Source organism: Aegilops tauschii, chromosome 5, assembly GCF_002575655.3.
Source record: "Aegilops tauschii subsp. strangulata cultivar AL8/78 chromosome 5, Aet v6.0, whole genome shotgun sequence".
Lineage (NCBI taxonomy): Eukaryota > Viridiplantae > Streptophyta > Magnoliopsida > Poales > Poaceae > Aegilops > Aegilops tauschii.
The window spans coordinates 121,044,860-121,065,542 of record NC_053039.3 but is presented as its reverse complement, the minus strand read 5'-3'; the positions used below and the strand labels follow the sequence as shown (position 1 = coordinate 121,065,542).

General features: G+C 45.0%; 1 protein-coding gene, 1 long non-coding RNA gene and 1 pseudogene across 17 annotated transcripts; 2 read left to right on the top strand and 1 right to left on the bottom strand.

Moving 5' to 3' along the window:
* Nucleotides 1-432: 432 nt before the first annotated feature.
* Nucleotides 433-4,288, top strand: LOC109755952 (uncharacterized). Of its 5 annotated transcripts, none has more exons than XR_012184296.1 (9): nucleotides 433-885; nucleotides 991-1,167; nucleotides 1,339-1,487; nucleotides 1,632-1,689; nucleotides 1,770-2,133; nucleotides 2,318-2,472; nucleotides 2,890-2,953; nucleotides 3,497-3,740; nucleotides 3,855-4,288. XR_012184296.1 is itself a non-coding variant. In XM_073499964.1 (8 exons), exons 5-8 carry the CDS (start codon nucleotides 1,886-1,888, stop codon nucleotides 3,543-3,545), a joined length of 516 nt encoding a protein of 171 aa, XP_073356065.1. In that variant the 5' UTR covers nucleotides 433-885; nucleotides 991-1,167; nucleotides 1,339-1,487; nucleotides 1,632-1,689; nucleotides 1,770-1,885; the 3' UTR covers nucleotides 3,546-4,288. The 5 variants fall into 5 exon arrangements, 3 of the variants coding, with proteins under 3 accessions (XP_073356065.1, XP_073356066.1, XP_073356067.1); XR_012184297.1 differs by having other exon boundaries at nucleotides 3,887-4,222; XM_073499964.1 differs by having other exon boundaries at nucleotides 3,497-4,288.
* A 3,272-nt stretch (nucleotides 4,289-7,560) lies between these two features.
* Nucleotides 7,561-13,520, top strand: LOC141023317 (uncharacterized). 12 transcript variants are annotated; one of them, XR_012184294.1, is made up of 9 exons: nucleotides 7,561-8,088; nucleotides 8,170-8,468; nucleotides 8,893-8,941; nucleotides 9,675-9,972; nucleotides 10,645-10,713; nucleotides 10,881-10,953; nucleotides 11,061-11,221; nucleotides 12,187-12,349; nucleotides 13,026-13,310. It is a non-coding gene; the product is annotated as an uncharacterized lncRNA (long non-coding RNA). The 12 variants fall into 12 exon arrangements; XR_012184295.1 differs by lacking the exon at nucleotides 11,061-11,221 and having other exon boundaries at nucleotides 13,069-13,520; XR_012184292.1 differs by lacking the exon at nucleotides 11,061-11,221 and having other exon boundaries at nucleotides 13,026-13,520.
* A 599-nt stretch (nucleotides 13,521-14,119) lies between these two features.
* On the bottom strand, nucleotides 14,120-15,068 carry LOC141022338 (protein FAR1-RELATED SEQUENCE 5-like; annotated as a pseudogene).
* Between the last annotated feature and the right edge of the window lie 5,615 nt (nucleotides 15,069-20,683).

Here is a 20,683-nt window from a genome sequence, read left to right as displayed (position 1 = left end):
TAGGTCTGTCTATGTGTTTGTGTAATCGTCATGCGCCTCGTGCTCACGAAGACAAACTATGCAGTTCTCATAATGCACAATCATATCAACAATAGTTATGCCGGAATCTAGATGCATGTGAAGGCATGAATTCAGACTCTCACTTTGCTGGTTACTTCACATGGAACATATAAACACCGCTGCACTACCCGCCATTCTGGAGGCTTTGCGGGCGCTGAGCTTCGTCATCCGTTGGATTTTTTTACTGTTCACTGATTTTTACCTGCTGGCGTTTGGTCAGCCGTTGGTCCTTCTGTACATCAGCAGCAGCTTCACATGTCAATGCCAGGTGGGGCTCGTTACCTGTGGGGTCGAGAGAATCATGTGAGGTTGCTTTGGTTTTGCGTGAGTGAATTGGGGATCGATTTCACCGCGGTGGTCCCCGTCCTCCTCGATCCCCACATCCCTCCTCCCCACCAATCCCCCGTTCTCCTAAAGCCCCGCACCCCTCCTCCCCTGCTCTCGCACCCCGCGTCGGGCCGCCGCCGTTTCTCTCGGTCTGCTCGGAGGGACGGAGAGGGTGAGTCCATGGTCAGATGAGGGAGGAAGACAGATGACGGGGTGGATCGGGTACTCGAGGAGGACGCCAAGGCCCAGCAGTCTCCCCCAAATCTCGTCGCCTCGGGCGTGGAGGCGAGCTTCCCGGCGACGTAGGCGTAGCGCCGCCAAGAGGTCAGCAACGAGGAGGTTCAGCAGTCCGTTTCGTCGTCCTCGTCCCTAGGCGTCTGTTGCTGGAGAGAAGGACGCCAAGGCCCAGCAGTTTGTGACGGCCCCACCGGACGACGGACCCGGCGGGACAGCGGGCTCTAGCTTTCTCTCCCTTCTTCTTCATCTGGACAGAGAATGGTGAGATCTTACGTACTACATCATGTTGATTTTGTCTTCTTGTTCATGGCTAGGATTTGCAGTGTAATTTGGTGGTTATTCTTTTGCTGGGACTCTCCTGCAAAGACTCTGCTCAGATGCATAGTCAGGCAACTCACCGGAGAGAGCTGGGATGGAGGCGACTCTGAGGAAGATGAAGGCCAAGAGCGGTGCCGCTGCCGGGGAGAGGAGGCCGGTGCTGTCGAGGACAATACTGCTCCTCTGCGCCTGCAGCTTCATCCTTGGCGTGCTCTTCACCGACCGGTGAGCCCTCTCCTCTCCCCCCAGATTCGTTTTCGCTTGACCCTCTTCCTAGCGGAGTCCTTGCTCTCCCCGCTTTCTTTTTCTTGGATTCGTTTGAAAGCTCGCCGATGGAGTGCTCTGCTCGCCGTAGGCCTGCAACTGATACGTGTTCTATGGCGATGGTTTGGTCAGGTTCAGAGCGATGCCGGATTTAAAGAGCCAGGTGGTGGCGCAGCTGCGGTGACAGGAAGAGGAGCTGCAGATCGTTTCTGAAGATTTTGTTGCGATCGACAGCATCCATTTTTTGGCTCCTGGTTTATTTCAGAAAAAGAACAAACGAGGTTTTTGAAGATAATATAAAATCATGTTATTTTTTAAAGAGCGAGTTATGGAGTGAAAATGGATATTTTAATAAGAAGATAATCTGATGTTCTTCAGTTTCCTCTTTGGTTTGTAATTCTGTGAACATCCTTTCTTGATTTCAGAAACCATCCGACGACAGGGACGTGATGGGGAAGTGGCAAAGACTCATGAGGCCATACAGTACGTCGACTTGAATTTTTTTTTTCGCGAATACGCTAAGGATACGTATCTTTCCATTGATAGAAGGGGAGTGTTTACAGCATGGGATTAGGACGACACACTATGCCATGTACACAAAAGGGAGGCATGGAAGTGGACGTCGAGCAAACAGACGGGGTTCCTCATCCCCAAGAAAACCCTAGCCTAGCGCTCTGGGATGATGTTGGTGATCGCGGCGGCGCCGGCCTGGGCCCAAAGGCGCGCTTCGTCCTTGATGGTGGAGCACAGGTGGGAGACAGAGGGTCGGTCCCCGTCGAAGGTGCAGCTGTTTCTATGCTTCCAAATCCACCAAGCGGTGAGGATGATGAGGGAGGATAGGCCTTTACGCATGGCAGCGGGCGCGAGAGCACAAGAAGAGGCCCAACGATGCAACACCTGCTGGCTGGCTGCTCCTTCTCCCGCCAGGTGTGGTACGATGTTCTTGCTTGGGCTCGCTTCCCCACCGATCTGCCGACCGGAGACACCGACTAGAATATTGAAAAATGATCTGAATTGTTTGCACTTCTGCGTTATATATCTATTGGGGGACTAATTGGTATATATCATAATTGTATCTAGATATTTAGACAAGTTGATCGCCACGCTGCAGATGGAGTTGGCAGCGCGGTTCAGCAAGCATGAGCTGCTTGAGAGTGCGGATGGCAAGGCAGGAAAGGAAAAAGGCTTTTATGGTGATCAGGATCAATACCGCGTTCAGTAGCAAGAAGCGCCGTGATTCTGTCAGGGAGAGATGGATGCCTCAAGGTTCATTACTTTGCAATGTTGTCTCCCTTGTTTTGGCTGTTTTGGCCTAGCTGTTGCTTTCTGCATTTCTTGTTCTTAGTTAGATCGATGCAGAGGGATGTGTTTTTAATCAACTAGGATTATGACGTGCAAATAGCAAGGAAATAACAGAGAAATGTGCAAGTACGAAATCAAGGGATCAGATAGGATCATCTATCGTCCCAGCAAATAGAATCAACTAAATGTGATTTTTTATCATCATAACAACTAGAATAATCAGGTAGGTTTATTTAACATCATAGCTGCCTTGGGTCATACAGTTTGTTTGTTGCCTGCATACTTTCTTCTAAGAGTTGAGCTATTTAGATTGGGGTGGATCATTTAGTTGTCTGGCATTTATTTTTATTTCACCACATATATCTCATCGTTGTTTATCAGATGAGAAACTCAAGAAACTGGAAGAGGAAAAGGGAGTCGTCATTCGATTTATGATTGGGCATAGGTAAGGTTACTGGCACTAAGGTTCAATATATAATAACTTGTTTGCTGAAAAAAAATCATAAGATGAGGTCCCGTAAAAGACAAATCGTAACATAGAACACATATATTGTAAATATCTCCATGGAAAGCTTACATATTTTAGACAATAAAAGGAACCCGTAAAGCCTCAATGTTATAAACAGGTGCAGATGGGGTTTCCCTAATTCCCTATCTTTAAACAGGACACCACTTGTCTAATTGCTACAGAGTTAGAAAGTAATTGGACAGTAAGTAGATAAGGACATAAATCTGCTATTCGTTGTGCAGCTATGAGTCAACTGTGCATGAACTGAAAAGGGAAGATTGAACAAGTTCTGAGCTGCTATCTGGAACCATAAGTATGCAAGTTTTACAAAATAGTTTGGATGAAAAAGCAAAACAATACAAGGAGCCTGCGTAGATGCACATATTTTTGATGAATAACACTCATTTTAGTGTTATATCTCAGCTTGTATGTCAGTAAGTGTGTAAGTTTAGTCTAATACTCGCTTTTCTTTTTCCTCAGATCAAAAGCCAAGGATTTGTTGGGTGATAGCTTGATTCTAAGGCATTAATAGATTTACAACACTTCCAAAAATTTACTGGCATTTTGTATTATATTTATTCAAGTCGCTGATTGATTCTTGACCATCACTTGATCAACTATATTCATTTTCTAATACAAAGCCACTTCGCTAATTATCTTATGACTATTGAAGGGTTTAAAATGTGAGTATGATGTGCGTGGAGAGATTGTCATCCATGCTCAGGTATTTCAAGTGACCAACAAGTGTTATTTCAGTAATTTGAAATCTCCTGTATTCAGAGTTTAGTCAACTCTTAGTCATGTTCTTTAATAATCATTAGGTCTAATAAAAGTTTAGAACGATGCACTATTTTTCTGAATTTTGACTAGGCAAGTGCATCTTTGGTTGCGCCGATCGGATCGGATTCAATGCGTACATCGTATTGATGGACTGCTGACCGCTTCATCTGGTGTTTCCTCTGTCGTGTGAGTTGCATGTTGTTTTGAGAGCTTGAAGCAAGCAGAAAGCCGATGGAGGGGCTTAGGGATGATGAAAGCATTAGTGACGACATCAGGCGAGAGAGTATCGAGACTGCAAATCGCTTTCCTGTTTCTGCATTTCTTACTGTATATGTAACTTTGGCAGTATTCAGATCGTATAGCCTACGGGGAGCAGTGGAAAACATAATTTGTTGATGCTTAAAATTTGGAGTGGTATGTTTGATACATCTGCGCTGTTGACACGGTCTTCTTTAATGAATAACAAGGTAGTACAGTAGAATTGTAACTTTAGAGCCCTGCAAACTGTCTGTGCAAATTATGATGCTGGTTTATAGCACTAAATTTGTGGTGTGCCTGTATTTTATCTTTAGTTATAGGTTTCTCGGAAGCTTTAAGGTTAATTTGATTCAATGACCAGAGTTCCGCGAGGATATATAGCCCGGAGACGACGAACAAAAATGCGTTCATTTGCCTCAAACTTTATGGCGTAGCAGGCCTCCCTTTGGGAGGCCCGCGCGACGGGCTTTGCTCCTTTTTCACTCAATGATTCCTTCGAATTTGCCGCAATCCACGAAATAATTTGATCCATGGACGGCACCGTTGTGGTGCATCCCACTCAAAAAAAGAGGGCGCTCCGGAGGCAGAAATAGAACTCGCCAACAGAGCAAACCCACTGCGGAGGGCATTCTCCCTAATAAAGCGGATACCTCTGATGTCATCGTTGGCTGGAATCGATATATTCGCGAGATCCGGGTCACAATTTGTATCGACTAAAGAAATAGTAGGAATCCCCAAAATGGCACATTCCCGCTCGATCTCCCCCCCAGATGAACCATATAGCCAAGAGAAACCATGAACCAGAATAGAAGAGCTTGCCCCACCCATCCGAGCAGCTTGCAAATGGAGTCCTGAACTAGCCGCAGCTTGTGAAGTATGGAAGGCGATCAAATTCGAGTTCATCCTCTCGGACCAGCTACTGATCATCGCCTTGGTAAGCTATTACCTCACCAACTAGCTAATCAGACGCGAGCCCCTCCTTGGGCGGATTTCTCCTTTTGCTCCTCAGCCTACGGGGAATCAAAAAAAAGGAAAAATTGGGTCTATGTTCAACGGAAAAAAATTCTCAAGAGCAAGGAAAAGTATTTTGTTTCCGTTCGCCCAAGTCGTAACCGTAGAATAGGATCCTAATCAAAATAAATACATTTGGTTCAGGCCTTTCTGGCGGTATCAAACAGCCACCTAATATCTTATCCGCCGGCATGGGGATGTCAAAAGGAAAGGGATGGAGTTTTTCTCGCTTTTGGCGTAGCAGGCCTCCCTTTGGGAGGCCCGCGCGACGGGCTATTAGCTCAGTGGTAGAGCGCGCCCCTGATAATTGCGTCGTTACTGTTTAACTACTTATATTAAATTAAGTATTAATTAGGTGTTAGTCTAGTGCCGTATCCCTTACTATCTTACCCTTCCTTTGCATCCCACTCAAAAAAAGAGGGCGCTCCGGAGGCAGAAATAGGAAACTCAAAGGAATTGACGGGGGCCCGCACAAGCGGTGGAGCATGTGGCGTAAAGTTCCGCGCTCGCAGTTTGGTCAAGAAAGTTAGACCTAATCGGAAAAGTGAGCTAATCCAACCAATCTTGCTTGCACAATGGAAAGAGCCACGGGCTTATCTCTCCAGCGAATTAAATTAGCTAAAGGTGTGCGTTCATGAGCCCATGCTAAAGTCTCAATTAATTCCTGCCAATACCCCCGCCAGGAAATTAAGAACATAAATCCAGTAGCCCAAACAAGATGTCCAAATAAGAACATCCACGCCCATACCGATAAACTATTCCCTCTTTTCTATCGAATCGGTCATAACCACTACCTACATTCCACACAATACAAGGACAAGTATATGTGAAATCTATCCTTTCATAATTCGTAATTCATCCTTGTATTGTTTGTTGGATTAGGTCTAACTTTCTTGACCAAACTGCGAGCGCGGAACTTTACGAGATGAAATAGGGAAAGACATAAGATAGAATAGAACTTAAAAGGATAATTGAAGTGACTCGGAGGTAATAGCTTACCAAGGCGATGATCAGTAGCTGGTCCGAGAGGATGATCAGCCACACTGGGACTGAGACACGGCCCAGACTCCCAGTTCCGCATCATTTCCTAAAATGATGATCTCATTATTAACTATTCTCGCAAAACCGCTCCACAGAACCGCTGTTAACCATTGGTCGTTGAGGAGGCATACAAAGAAAAAGGGAAGAGGGGTAGAAAAAGTTATTAGAGGTTTAGAGAAACCATACCATAGTTCTATCCTCAAACTAGGGTTAGGGTTTGTTTTGACGGTAGTGGCCAAAATGGTTATCAATAGGGGTGAGCTGTGGGCTGTGTTACTTGCCAAACAAGTTCTAAGCACAAGTCAGATCCTTTCATGGCTTCCCTTATAAGATGATATACAAGGAAGTTTATTGCTTAGTGTAATTAGACAAGTGCTTGGATTATTCTGTAGTGAAAATAATGTGATTTTCCATCTTCTTTCTGTTCTTAGATCAGCTCACCTTAGGCCTTAGCCATACAAAGTAATTTGTGAAGATATATGTTCCTTAGTTTGATCCCACCTTCCCTGATTAAACATATGTCGTTACTCGATTTGATTATTGTATTAGTGTCTCTTAAGTTCGCTGGAATCGCTTGATGTTTCCTTTGAATTTAGAAGAAGGGATTCCAGCCATAAGATTCTTAAGTTCGTTGGCTCTGCGGCCGCATCATGGCAAGACGGCCACAAGGCAGCTGTTGCTTCCAGGCACAGAAAGGCCACCGATCGGATCAGCACGCAAGAAACCCGTTCGGATCGCCGCCGCAAGCCTCGCTTCAGCAACAGATCAGCCTCTGCACCTACATCCACTTCGACAGGCTGTCAGTCAAAGTTTATTTCAAATTCCAATCTAGAATAGTTACACTTTTTCGCCTCTGCGTGCCTGCTTCTTCTAGCAGAGTTGCATTTCTCCTATTTTCAAAGCTTCAAATAACTCGATTTGATTAAAAATCATTCATAGGGGAACCCAGCTGGAAGTTTTGATGATCATTGCACATGGGGTAACAAAGTGAAGCTTTACAAAGATCAAGTCAGAAAATTGAAGCGTCTCATCTCTGCGAAAAAGTCACACATCAATTGTTACATTTGCCACATGAGCCTTCAAATACCTATGGAAGTATACCATGCAAGCATTACGCGACAATGACACTCTCTTTATTCCTACGTTCACACTTTCTGAAAACCAGTCAGACTAAGATGACTAAATAAGCTCTACAACTGCCTATGTATGTGTTTCTGTAAAACGATCAACCTCACTCTACTATATGTGATAAATTCACATTGCATTATGTTTGTAGCTACATCCCCTACCTATTCACTACTAACATCGCTACTAATTGGCTGCTTACGCCATTGGCGCAACCGGGTCATCTAGTTAAACATATAAAGGATGAGCTAGTGCGCCCAACCAGCGGCACCAGCCACGTCTCCTTTTTTGCATCTATGAATGTCCCGAGCGCTCTCTTTCCCCTTTCCTCTCCCTCGTGCTTTCCTTTCCTCGCCGCCGCCACTCCATCCTAGCCGCCTCCTCTCCTCGCGCCGCCACCGCTTCCACCCTCCCTCTGGGCCGCCTCGTCTCCTCCGCCTCCGCCACCTCCTCCTCCCCTTCCTCTCCCCCTCCCGTGCCTCCGCACCCGACTAGCACGGCCAGACCACGTGACGTGGACGAGGAGATGACAGCTCGGGAGGCAGGCTCCTTCCATGGCGGCACCCCAACCTGCCGGATTTTCCTCCTCGTCAGCTCAGCGGAGAGGAGCGGTGGATCCGCCTCCTCTTGGACCTAGCGCCCGATCCGAGGTGTGCGGGCGCGGACGAGCTTCCCCTGCCGGCCCGCGGCAGCGGCGACCTACAAGCAAAGGGCAAGGGCCAGGCGACGGCAGAGAGAGAGAAGATGAGAGGGAGAAGAAGGAAGGAGAGGAGGGAGAAAGAGAGAGAGGAAAGAGGAGAAGGAGGCGCGGCGTCGGATGGGAGAGGGTCACCACCGGCCGAGGCCTGCGCGTGGCGGTTCGATGTGATCCTCGCGCCTTCTCTTCCTCGTCCCGCCGACCTCATTCTCTGTTACTCTCATGTTGGCCGTGGCGACAGGTCGCGGCGGAGGATCTGGAGCTGAGCCCACGCAGTTGAGGTTGAGGAAGACGGAGGTGAGGGAAGCAGCAACAAGACTGCTGGCTGGTGACGGGTCAGCGGCCACGAGAGGAGGGGGAAGGGGGATGACGTCATGCTTTCTCGCCACCTGCACGTCCTCGTCCCATAGTCCGCTGCTCCTTGTCTGCGCCGTTTCAACTCCAGCTGCAGCAGTGCGTCTCCATGATCCTTCCCCTCCTCCGGCTTCTCTCCTTCCATAGCTACTTATGCTGCAATAGTTTCAGTGCAAGTATAGTCAGGTATTTAACTGCTTGTTTTTCTTTTACAGTTTTAGCTAATTGGCTGGGTATCTACTTTCTCTTTTGTGTCTGCACATATAATCGATTCGCTGGCCCATACTTGCATGTTCTCTAATTATCTTGCAGTGCTAACAAGTAATTAGGACATAATCTTGGTCCATACTTGCATTAGAACATGCCACATAGAAGAAGGTGGCATAACTTGGGATAAGAATGGCCACATGAACATTCTGTCATGATATTGTGATTAGTGATCAATACTTGCAGCAGTACTGCAATGGTGCTATCGTTGCATGTTTGCAAAAGATGTCTGTAAATTATTGATCTTCGTCGTGTCTCCTACTTACTATTAGTTCAACTGACCCAATCTTTATGGTCTTATTGCTATGATTAATTGCTCTATTTCTTGGTTTTTGTATTGTAGGACAGGGAGGCAGAAGAGAGGACATGCTGAAGAATGAAGGTGGACAAACGTAAGTAGTACTTGGCACTATTCAGATTTTCTTTGTTATTGCATTACAGGATTGTAGGGTGTTCGGATTTTAAACGCTGGCATTGATCGAGGTGTTTGGGTTTTAGTTCTGATTAGATGTGTATCAGGTTTTAGTTCTGATGAGATACAGAAATTGTTGAGACAGGGCATGAATGGTATATATTTTAGCCGTGCTTTTATTCCCTTTTGCTCTTTCCAAAGGGACTACTCTACTTTTCTGTTAACCATTAGTAATATATTTTTCAGAGCCGGATCCATTTATTAAATGAGGAGAGGTGTATGAGACAAATAAAAATGTATCGAACTATGATTCATGACTTTATGCGAAGGATTCTAAGTGAGCAAGTCATTTTACTGGGGCTAATGAACACATACCACAATTTGCAGAGTACTTTGCTTTTCTGGTTGTTTTGCTAAGAGACTGTTAATGATAAATCAGATGTTTTCCTTTCTTTAGTATGCTTAGCAATAATATTTTACGTTGGCTATTAAATTAGACTTCTTTCTGGTTACATGATTCCTCTTATAATTACAGATCTTCGTTTATTTACAATATTCTAAGGCTACTAAGGTTACACATTTGTTCTACAGTTTGCAGTGAGAACAAGCTATTTCTGATGGCTCTGTCCTATTATTGTTCACGTGTTTGCTTTCAAATATTTTGAGTGCTCATATCAACAAAACTATTGATTATTGGCTATTGTGTCTGTCAGCAGGTGCACATGAACAGCAAGGCATGTTTGGCGTCTTACTTGACCGTGCTGCAGAACAACATCTTGTGGTTCTACCCAAGGGTTGACGCCGAGCACCGGGGCGTACTGCAGGAGTAGCGCCCTGCGTCCTTTGTCAACGTCCATAGCATCAAGGACCTCCTCACGCCCCTGTGCAGATGGCACTCGCTCGTGATCACAGGAAACCGGACGACGCATGTGCCCGTTGTCTGTCAGCGCCGACAAGGTTGGTTCTATGTTAAGGCCCTGCGTCCTCACGTAAGAGGGCATGATTCATAAGGTAGGTACTGATTGCATCTTCATCTCTATTTTTCATTTGGTCTCGATTCTTTCACTTGGTGCTACACAAGGTCAGGTCTGCTTGGAACATCTGCCTCCCAAATTCAGGTCAAGGAGGTCATAATCTCCTTCTAGATATCTTAGGGTTTAGATTTAAACGAATAGATGCAGCCATATCAATGTGCAAAGTAGAGGAAGTCGTAGTGAACATTCATAAGCTTGCTCTTGTGCTAGATAAGAAAGATTCAGAAAACTATTATGCAACGGTCACCAGAGCTTTACTGCTCTTTGTATGCACTGCAAGAATTATTCTGCAAGGGTAGCCGGCTGCACATTTGTTGTTTTCCCAGTCATTTAAGAATATTAGTTAAAGTGGATGGTGATACGATGTTTATACCATTTGAGGTATCTATTCTTTTACAAAGCATGTGAAAATACTTAAGGTTCTTTTAAAGAAGAGAGATAGGGAGGGAGGGAGGAAAACTCAATTTGTGCAACTAAAACTGACGATTCTAATCCAAACTGGAAGTGTTGCCCACGGAAATTCAGAACCTTCGTAGTTGTTGTTGACTTGGACCTTAGTTATTTCAGATTTCAGAATTGCATTTGTGCAGTAATTCTCTAGAAGTCGTGTAATACAGACATATTAATAAGATTTTTCTTGAATATGCAGCAAACAAATACTTCAGGCACGATGGATATTGATGTAGACTACATCAAAGTGCTGCAGGACCAAATTGAGGTATGCTCCACACAGACACAGCGTCTTAAAAAATTATCATTTTCCACTGCATATTAACATGTTCTATTATTTTTTAGACAAGTACAAACTGACTAAGTAATAATACAGATAAAAAGCCATACATTCTCATTTTTCTTCTCTGTATTTTTTCTTGTTCATACCTGCAGAAAAATTGTGGTGGTGATGATTGATCTGTATTTTTTGAAGGGGGTCATTGGTCATGACTCCACTGTAGCATAGGTGATAATTCCTCACCCTATATTTGCGTGTAGTAGCCTCAAACATCAACTTTCTTATGATTTTTCTCTAGCATGTTGCTCGCTGGTTTTGACTATTGATTTTGGTAGACGGTGCCCAGTTTAGGACATGATCCAACTCTCAGTTACATACATGGACCTTCTCTTTCTACATCTCTATGGTAGTAAACTTTCTTACTTTAGAGACGGATCAGAAGGCGTTTCTTTTGCTTTTGGTGTTGAGGATGCACCAAACTATGCACAAAATGAAGGTACTAGACAATAATGCACTTTTAGATGGTACACTGGTGCTGATGAATCAATTTTTTTGTTACTGCTTTATGCTTCTGACAGTGTGCGCTAGCTTATCTATTATATCAGATAATACTGTCTCACACATGTAGTGCATATTGGTTATTTTCACTTGATTTGGATAAGTAAAGTGCGGCTATATTTTTCTTAACTGTTCCTATTCTTTGACAATCTTCTGCTTCGGTTTCTGTTTCTTTCTTGTTTCAGGTTCTTTATATCGAGTGCCTATTAATTAGTCACATGTCCATAGATACTTTATTATGCCCTTTAATGATCTCATCCCATGCGACTCACATATGAGTTATACATATGCATGGTTGTGAGAATTAGAGGGACAGTTAGTGTTCCCTTGAAGAAAAGTGCAAGCATGATCTACTTTAAATTGGAACACTTATGTTAGAAAACATGGTCAATGGACTGTACAAGAAAATCATTTTTTCAGTAAATTGTGACAGATCCAAAATAACCAACCGAAAACAACAAAATTATTTTTTCAGTAATTTGTGATGCCTCATAGACATGTTTTCACTTAGATTAGAACGGCTTAAGAAATATCCTATGTAAGATAGGTTGTAAAGTAGCAGTTGTATATACATAGCTACAGTGTGTTTCCTGAACATCACAACTTCATCTTATGATGTGCTCACTGTAATCATATTTTTTTGTTTCATGTAAAGTAGTAGTAGGTTCTTTTGATGCCAATGATTCATTATCAGATCCCATGAGGCACTAATATCATGCTAGCTCTGTATTTTGTTGGTGGTATTCCCACTGTAATTCACTCTCAACATGCCGGTAATTTCGAGTTTTGTTTCTTTTATTCTCACATGTAATTTCTTTGTTCCATCTTTGCTATGAACCAGTGCTGATGTTCTGTTTTCCTGCGGTTGTCGCCACTGTACTTTGTTCCTTGCATGAACAAAAGAGGATTAATGAAACAACATTCGCGCTGAAGAAGAAAAAGGATATGTTGCCCATCAATTCTATCATACTCAAGAATCGCCATTCATTTTGTGAGGTTAAAAGGATTGTCCGCTTCCTTCCTTGCATGATAACCACATCAATGGATTGGTGTTGAACATAACAAGGTATAAGGCCATCCATACTCATTTTTCTTATCTGCATTTTTAATTGTTCATATCTGGAAAAAAATTGTGCTGGTCATGATTGATTTGAGTATCATGATTTTGTAAATTAGATTCAAATGTTAGAACCAACGCTGATTTTGTAGTCAATTGGTTGTGTTGTAGTGAGCTGAGGGTATTATACATCTCATGTTGCACTCTCAAAATTTGATTAGTAATTTTGTCAAATAATAAATAGAAGCATTGTTATCATAAGTGTTGATTGGTCATGCAATCACTGCAGACCTTAAAAAGAAGGGCTTGTGAAATACTGCTCGAGCTACATCGACATATGCTAGCTAAATATAAGAATGCAGAACATATCGAACCTCATCTGTCCTTACTCATATTATAAGTAAAATATGAACGTTTCGTGTCTCCAGTCGGTTCGCTATCAAAGGAAGATGCATGCACACTTCGTGTCTCCAACCGGTTTAGATCATAGGAAACTATGGCACAATGCACAGCAGAATTTTCTTGTTACAGCTCACTGAAATTTTTTGTTCTTGCCTACGGTAATGCCTTTTGGTTAAGCTAGGAATTGTTTCATTATTGAAAGCTTTCATCTGCATATATGGTCGTAAGGGGCTGTGTATTTATTTTGCTTCATTCATTATTTTGGTCTATTTATTTTGCACAGAAAACCATCTTTGGTATGCTTTGATGGGGCTTATTTGATATAGTTCAAGGAAAATTGGAAGTAGTGGCACACCAGCCATGAAAAGTTTGAGAGGGCTATGCAACCACAAGAAATGATGTGCTCCTGTCATTTTGCCATGATCTTGTGGCCCCATTCCACAGGTGGCACGTCAGTTCCTTAGGTGGATCCTCAGCAGATCGAGCCGCCTCACCCCCTTGCAAGCAAACCTTGACCATGTCTGCTGGCACATGCAGCGATCACTCTACCTGAGTTCCATGACTGCATATCTTAGTCACAATAAGCTAAATGACTAGAGCTATTTATATGATGCATCTCTATCTATGTATCTTGCTTTTTCAAAGCAATGTAAATGGTTTGAATTGATCTTATCATGAACTGATCTCATGCCTTTGTTTTGGCCTATAAACGTAACATGCAATGTAATATATAATGCTATGTATCGACAACATGCTGAAATATCTATTTTTGCTTCAAGATTTTATAGTCTCTAAATATTCTTACTATTCTTGGCTCCCTCTCGCCCTTTGCGCCATTGGCGCAACGGGTCATCTAGTACCTAGGAAAAACCCACCAGACAGATATGATGCAGCCTAAAGCCTTTTCTTCTTGTACATCCTACATAACCATGTCTTTGTTTTCTCCGACTGCCATTTGGCAGTAAACGCTGCCCATCTCTCCTCAAAGACTTTTTTTGAAGTGGCATAATAAAGTAGAGACCTGAACTCCTTTAAAGACTTATGATGAAGGTGTTTTTGCATGTTCTTCTCAATATGCCACGAGCAAAGACGATGCCAAACGTCCGAAAATACCTTTCCGATGGCATTAATCATAGTTGCATCTCCAACAGTAATTACTGACCCGGGCCTCTTCTGACAGTGAGCCCTCAAAAACGTCTGAAGCAGCTAGACATATGTATCTCCCGTCTCGTCAGACACAATAGCACAACCGAATACCGTGGTGCAACGGTGGTTGTTCAGACCGACGAAAGGTATAAATGGCATGCCATACCTATTCATCATATATGTGCTGTCGAAGACGGTCACATCACCGTAGTCAATATAGTCTCGCCGTGATTGAGAATCACATCAAAATAGGTTTTTCAGCCTTCCTTCATCATCGACGGTGTGCTCAAAGAAGAAATCTAGATCCCTGTCTTTTCTGGTCATCATGATCCCAATGGCAGTGTCTGCATCACCTTGTACAAGCAACTTCATCTTTTCTCTATAGCACATGTTATAAAGCTTCTTCCTCCCAAAACCAGCCTTTGCATATGACCCGTACCTACTAATGAAATTATCATAAATCATATGTTTCCTGATTCCAGCACCTGCCATAGTTAAGATCTCAGCTTTCTAAAATTCTTTTATTTGATTATGAGACCGGAGAAACGAGACTTCATTCGGTCTAGCTAGAACGTGACTGTGATCATCACTAAAATTACTGACATACCAAACGTCCCGCTTTCTATCAAGCTTCAAAGTTATATGCGCATCGCAGAAGCAACGAGTCTCCGCTTTGAGCCTGCAGGTCCTGCCTTCCATTGTACAAAAAATTTCCTGTCATTTCCCAGCTCTCGAACACAGATACTTCCTCAAGCGCATAATTCCCTCAGGACCTTTCGAAAATTTCAGCGAGTCCTTTCTTACGCTGAAACCATGCTCCTTAGCATACTAGTTATAGGAAATGTAAGCCTCTCCTAGTGACCTGGACGTCTTCCTCATGACCTTCCAATGCCTGTCTAATGATTCTTGCTGATATTCATCAAATCCGATGTCAAAATTAAACAAATCATCAACAACATGCCCATCCATCCTGCTAGGACCATTTACATCTCCCTGTAAATTAAGGCATAAAACCATGTATGTCAGTCAGTTATTATTTTAATATATAATGTATGTAAGTTTCAAAACTTACTTTGCTGGAGCTGCCATCATGAGATGCATGAATGGGCGATTTGTCACTTTCATCATCCACAATATTCCTCACAAAGTCCCCATCCACGTCCATCTACGCATATTTAAAAAAAAAATACATGTAAGCGCTCATGTGGTTAGTATGTCATTCCTTCTCCTATTTTTTTTAAAACATACCTGGAGTGCGCTTTCAGCAAATGAATCATCTATATCCATATCATCATCATTATCGTTCATGTCGCTGCATGATGCAAAAAAACATGTAAGTGTACATGCGGTTGATCGTATTTATGTTTTTATCAACATTGATCACACTTACATTGCCACTATAAGATTCATCCAAACTCATGTAGTTCTCCTGTTCGTCCATATTTAGTGACGAGGTTCCTTTGTCGTCGCCGTAATCAGCGCCATCATAATCGTCCTCCTCCTCTATCCATACATGTATAAGAAAATTGTAAGATCAATCGAACACCATGTAACATCATCCCTAAAATAATTAGTTCATCAAGCACAACGACATCGCACATAGTTTACAGTTAAACCAACCTCTTGCACGGCGGCGAGGATGACAGATGGATCCTTTTTGTCCGATGATGAACGCGCTGACGGCGTGACGTTGCTGGCCGGCCGGGGCAGGCATCGACAGGATGATGGCCGGTCGAGGCAGGCGGAGTCCGGGGAGGAAGGCGGCGACGAAGAACGGGTGGGCGCCCATCCGGGCGCCGGCAAAGGAACGCGCCGGCATCAGCAACGGCGGCGGGGCACACGCGGCGGGCTGTTTGGGCGGTGACCCAGGCGACGGCGACTACATGGAGACGGCGGGCGACGTCGAGACGGCGTGGATGCGTTTAGGGTTTAGGGTTACGACGGCGGGCGTCAGCGGCTCTCGTGACCTTTTTTCCCACAACTATCGACGCCAACGTGGAGACGTGCGGGCGTACGATGGCGACGTACGGCGACGGGTGCGGCATACGCGGGCGGGCGTATGACGACGGGTGCGGAATACAAGGGCGGACGTACGACGACGCGCGCGGACGTACATCGTCGGGTGGGTATTCCTATACCTAATGTGAAATGACCATCCTACCCAATATACGTTTTAGGTGGGGGGGGGGGTTGTACCCAAGCACTCCCCTTCATTCAATCCGGTGCTCACAATCGGCAGTGCTGATTCCAGTAACAAAAATGCAATAAGTTTACGTTTGAAAGAACATGCGGTGCCCCCATGTTTGGTTTTGGTAATTGATGACAATCTCTATGGACTAATGGTTGCCTTGAGTTATATTTGAAGGATTTGTCCATAGGCATTTCTTGAAGTTCATGTGTTGGTTTCAAGGAGTTTATGTGGTGATCAAGGTGTTATTAAGGAATTATCCAAAGATTGGTCATGTGAGAGTTGAGCTTATTGCAAGCATGTCTTGGAGAAGAAGATTGTGTGATCATTCATGTATATTTTCAAGACATCATCCAAAAGAAGAGAGTTGAAAAGATTCAAGGTTGATCAAGACTAAGTCAAGAGTGAATCAACTTGATCAACTCACAAAGCGTAGAAGATGTACCGAGAGGGATCAAGCGATCCCATGGTGTGGTAAGCATTGTCAATTACGCTTTGTGTACTAACCCATGATCATCGTGAGAGTTCTTTGTGGGGTTAGGTTGCGGTGTGCAAGTTCAAGTGAAGCATCATGAAAGAGATCAAATGCTTGAAGCTTGCCGTCCATTGTGGTGACAATGGACTTGTGAAGATGTTGCGGTGTGCAAGTTCAAGTGAAGCATCATGAAGAGATCAAATGCTTGAAGCTTGCCGTCCATTGTGGTGACAATGGACTTGTGAAGATGTGCGGAAGAGTGGCTCACCCATAGTGGAGTATGGGGGAGCAATCAACTAGTCTTCATCGAGCCAACGCAACCAAGAAAGGTGGTCCAACTTGAGGGAGTCAAGATCGTCATCATCTAGCTCAAGTGGACCATGTGCAAGGCAAAGGTTTGCCCTTGATAGGTTTTCTATTTTACCGGTCTCATGATCGTAGTTGGGAGACCGGGTTATAGGATCGATTGCCGTACTATCAAGGGGGGCTCTCGATGAGTAGCTTAATCGTATCATTCGTAGAGAGCTCAAACCATTGCATCCTTGCATCATCTTTCTTGGTTCTTGTTTGGTTCTTCTCTTTGTGAGTTTTGGAGCCTATGGTCATCTTGATGACAAGCTCGAGTTCATCGAAAACGGAGTTCACTCGCATCTTCTATGATGTTTTCGATGTTGGAAGGTTATGCCGGTTCTTCTCGGTTGGAGGTTTCACTCCTCTATTTTGTTGGCATACCTTCCTTGCCTCTTCTTGCCTGTTTTGATGCTACTCGTCGTCTTGTATCCAACAAGCTTGAGTTTGCTCAATTCGGAGCTCATATGCAGAAGTTATGGCAGTTTTGGTTTCCCGTGGAGTATTCTTGTTTTCGTGGAAGTGGCTTTAGGGTGGTCCCAGCGGTAGTACCGCAGTACCCAGCGGTAGTACCGCTTAGGGGTCACAAGCGGCAGTACCGCTGGTGGGTCCTCAGCAGTAGTACCGCTACGGTACCAGGCCCCTACCGCGTCGACTCGAGGGGTCATTTTTCGTGTCGGATAGTGCGGTACTTCACGGCGGCAGTAGGGCGGCAGTACCGCTCACGAGCGGTAGTACCGCCCAACCACCGCGGCAGTACCGCTCGGGTCTGTCACTCTCCTGCCCTCCAGACTCCACGGTAGTACCGCCCGGGGGAGCAGTAGTACCGCTGTGATCAGCGGTAGTACCGCTGCCTCCTGCGGTAGTACCGCCCTTTGCGGGGCTGTTTTGGGGGTAACGGTTGGATTGTTCCCCCCACTATATAAGGGGGTCTTCTTCCCCATTCTGCCTTATCCGTTGAGCTCGTGTTCTTCCCCCATTGTTGACCTTCTTCGAGCTTGCTAACTCTCAATCCCTCCATGGATTCTTGCTAGTTTTTGAGGGAAAAGAGAGAGGAGATCTAGATCCACATTTCCACCAATCACTTTCTCCTCTTTGTGAGGGGAACCCCTTGGATCTAGATCTTTGAGTTCTTGGTGTTCTCCTTCTTGTTCTTCCTCTCTTTTCCCTCCCTAGCATTAGTTGCTTCGGTGGGATTTGAGAGAGAAGGACTTGGGCACTCCGTGTGCCCTTGCCATTGCATTTGGTGCATCGGTTTGAGTTCTCCATGGTGATACGTGGAAGTTACAAGTTGAGAAGCTTATTACTCTTGGGTGCTTGGTGCCCTTGAGCTTGTTCCTCTTGGGTGCTTGGGCGTGTTGGAAATATGCCCTAGAGGCAATAATAAATGGTTATTATTATATTTCTTTGTTCATGATAATTGTCTATTGTTCATGCTATAATTGTGTTATCCGGAAATCGTAATACATGTGTGAATATATAGACCACAACGTGTCCCTAGTAAGCCTCTAGTTGACTAGCTCGTTGATCAACAGATAGTCATGGTTTCCTGACTATGGACATTGGATGTCATTTATAACGGGATCACATCATTAGGAGAATGATGTGATGGACAAGACCCAATCCTAAGCATAGCTCAAAGATCGTGTAGTTCGTTTGCTAGAGCTTTTCCAATGTCAAGTATCTTTTCCTTAGACCATGAGATCGTGTAACTCCCGGATGCCGTAGGAGTGCTTTGGGTGTACCAAACGTCACAACGTAACTGGGTGACTATAAAGGTACACTACAGGTATCTCTGAAAGTGTCTGTTGGGTTGACATGGATCGAGACTGGGATTTGTCACTCCGTGTGACGGAGAGGTATCTCTGGGCCCACTCGGTAATGCATCATCATAATGAGCTCAATGTGACTAAGGAGTTAGCCACAGGATCATGCATTACGGTACGAGTAAAGAGACTTGCCGGTAACGAGATTGAACAAGGTATTGGGATACCGACGATCGAATCTCGGGCAAGTAACATACCGATTGACAAAGGGAATTGTATACAGGATTGATTGAATCCTCGACATCGTGGTTCATCCGATGAGTGTTGGGAATCGTAGCATAATTTTAAAATTTTCCTACGCTCACCAAGATGCATCTATGGAGTCTACTAGCAACGAGGGGAAAGGAGTGCATCTACATACCCTTGTAGATCGCGAGCGGAAGCGTTCCAATGAACGTGGATGACGGAGTCGTACTCGCCGTGATCCAAATCACCGATGGCCGAGTGCCGAACGGACGGCACCTCCGCGTTCAACACACGTACGGTGCAGCGACGTCTCCTCCTTCTTGATCCAGCAAGGGGGGGGGGGGAAGAGGTTGATGGAGATCCAGCAGCACGACGGCGTGGTGGTGGATGTAGCGGGTCTCCAGCAGGGCTTCGCCGAGCTTCTGCGAGAGAGAGAGAGGTGTTGCAGGGGAGGAGGGAGGCGCCCAAGGCTGTAGGTTGCTGCCCTCCCTACCCCCTTTATATAGGCCCCCTTGGGAGGGGGGCCGGCCAAAACCCATCTAGGGTTGGGGGGCGGCGGCTAAGGGGTGGAAAGGAGTGCCTTGCCCCCCAAGGCAAGGGGGAAGTCCTCCCACCCTAGGGTTCCTAACCCTAGGCGCATGGGGGGAGGCCCATGGGGGGGCGCCCAGCCCACTAGGGGCTGGTTCCCTTCCACTTTAAGCCCACGGGGCCCTCCGGGATAGGTGGCCCCACCCGGTGGACCCCCGGGACCCTTCCGGTGGTCCCGGTACAATACCGGTAACCCCCGAAACTTTCCCGGTGGCCGAAACTTGACTTCCTATATATAATTCTTCACCTCCGGACCATTCCGGAACGTCTCGTGACGTCCGGGATCTCATCCGGGACTCCGAAAAACTTTCGGGTTTCCGCATACATATATCTCTACAACCCTAGCGTCACCGAACCTTAAGTGTGTAGACCATACGGGTTCGGGAGACATGCAGACATGACCGAGACGCCTCTCCGGTCAATAACCAACAGCGGGATCTGGATACCCATGTTGGCTTCCACATGTTCCACGATGATCTCATCGGATGAACCACGATGTCGAGGATTCAGTCAATCCCGTATACAATTCCCTTTGTCAATCGGTATGTTACTTGCCCGAGATTCGATCGTCGGTATCCCAATACCTTGTTCAATCTCGTTACCGGCAAGTCTCTTTACTCGTACCGCAATGCATGATCCCGTGACTAACGCCTTAGTCACATTGAGCTCATTATGATGATGCATTACCGAGTGGGCCCAGAGATACCTCTCCGTCACACGGAGTGACAAATCCCAGTCTTGATCCATGCCAACCCAACAGACACTTTCGGAGATATCCGTAGTGCACCTTTATAGTCACCCAGTTACGTTGTGACGTTTGGCACACCCAAAGCACTCCTGCGGTATCCGGGAGTTGCACGATCTCATGGTCTAAGGAAAAGATACTTGACATTGGAAAAGCTCTAGCAAACGAAACTATACGACCTTTTATGCTATGCTTAGGATTGGGTCTTGTCCATCACATCATTCTCCTAATGATGTGATCCCGTTATCAACGACATCCAATGTCCATGGTCAGGAAACCGTAACCATATATTGATCAACGAGCTAGTCAACTAGAGGCTTACTAGGGACATGGTGTTGTCTATGTATCCACACATGTATCTGAGTTTCCTATCAATACAATTCTAGCATGGATAATAAACGATTATCATGAATAAGGAAATATAATAATAACCAATTTA

Coding starts and splice junctions, on each gene's coding strand:
- LOC109755952 (XM_073499964.1), top strand. CDS start 1,886: ATGATGTTGGTGATCGCGGCGGCGCCGGCCTGGGCCCAAAGGCGCGCT. Junction 2,134..2,317: donor GCTGCTCCTTCTCCCGCCAG/GTGTGGTACGAT, acceptor GCCACGCTGCAG/ATGGAGTTGGCAGCGCGGTT. Junction 2,473..2,889: donor GGAGAGATGGATGCCTCAAG/GTTCATTACTTT, acceptor GTTGTTTATCAG/ATGAGAAACTCAAGAAACTG.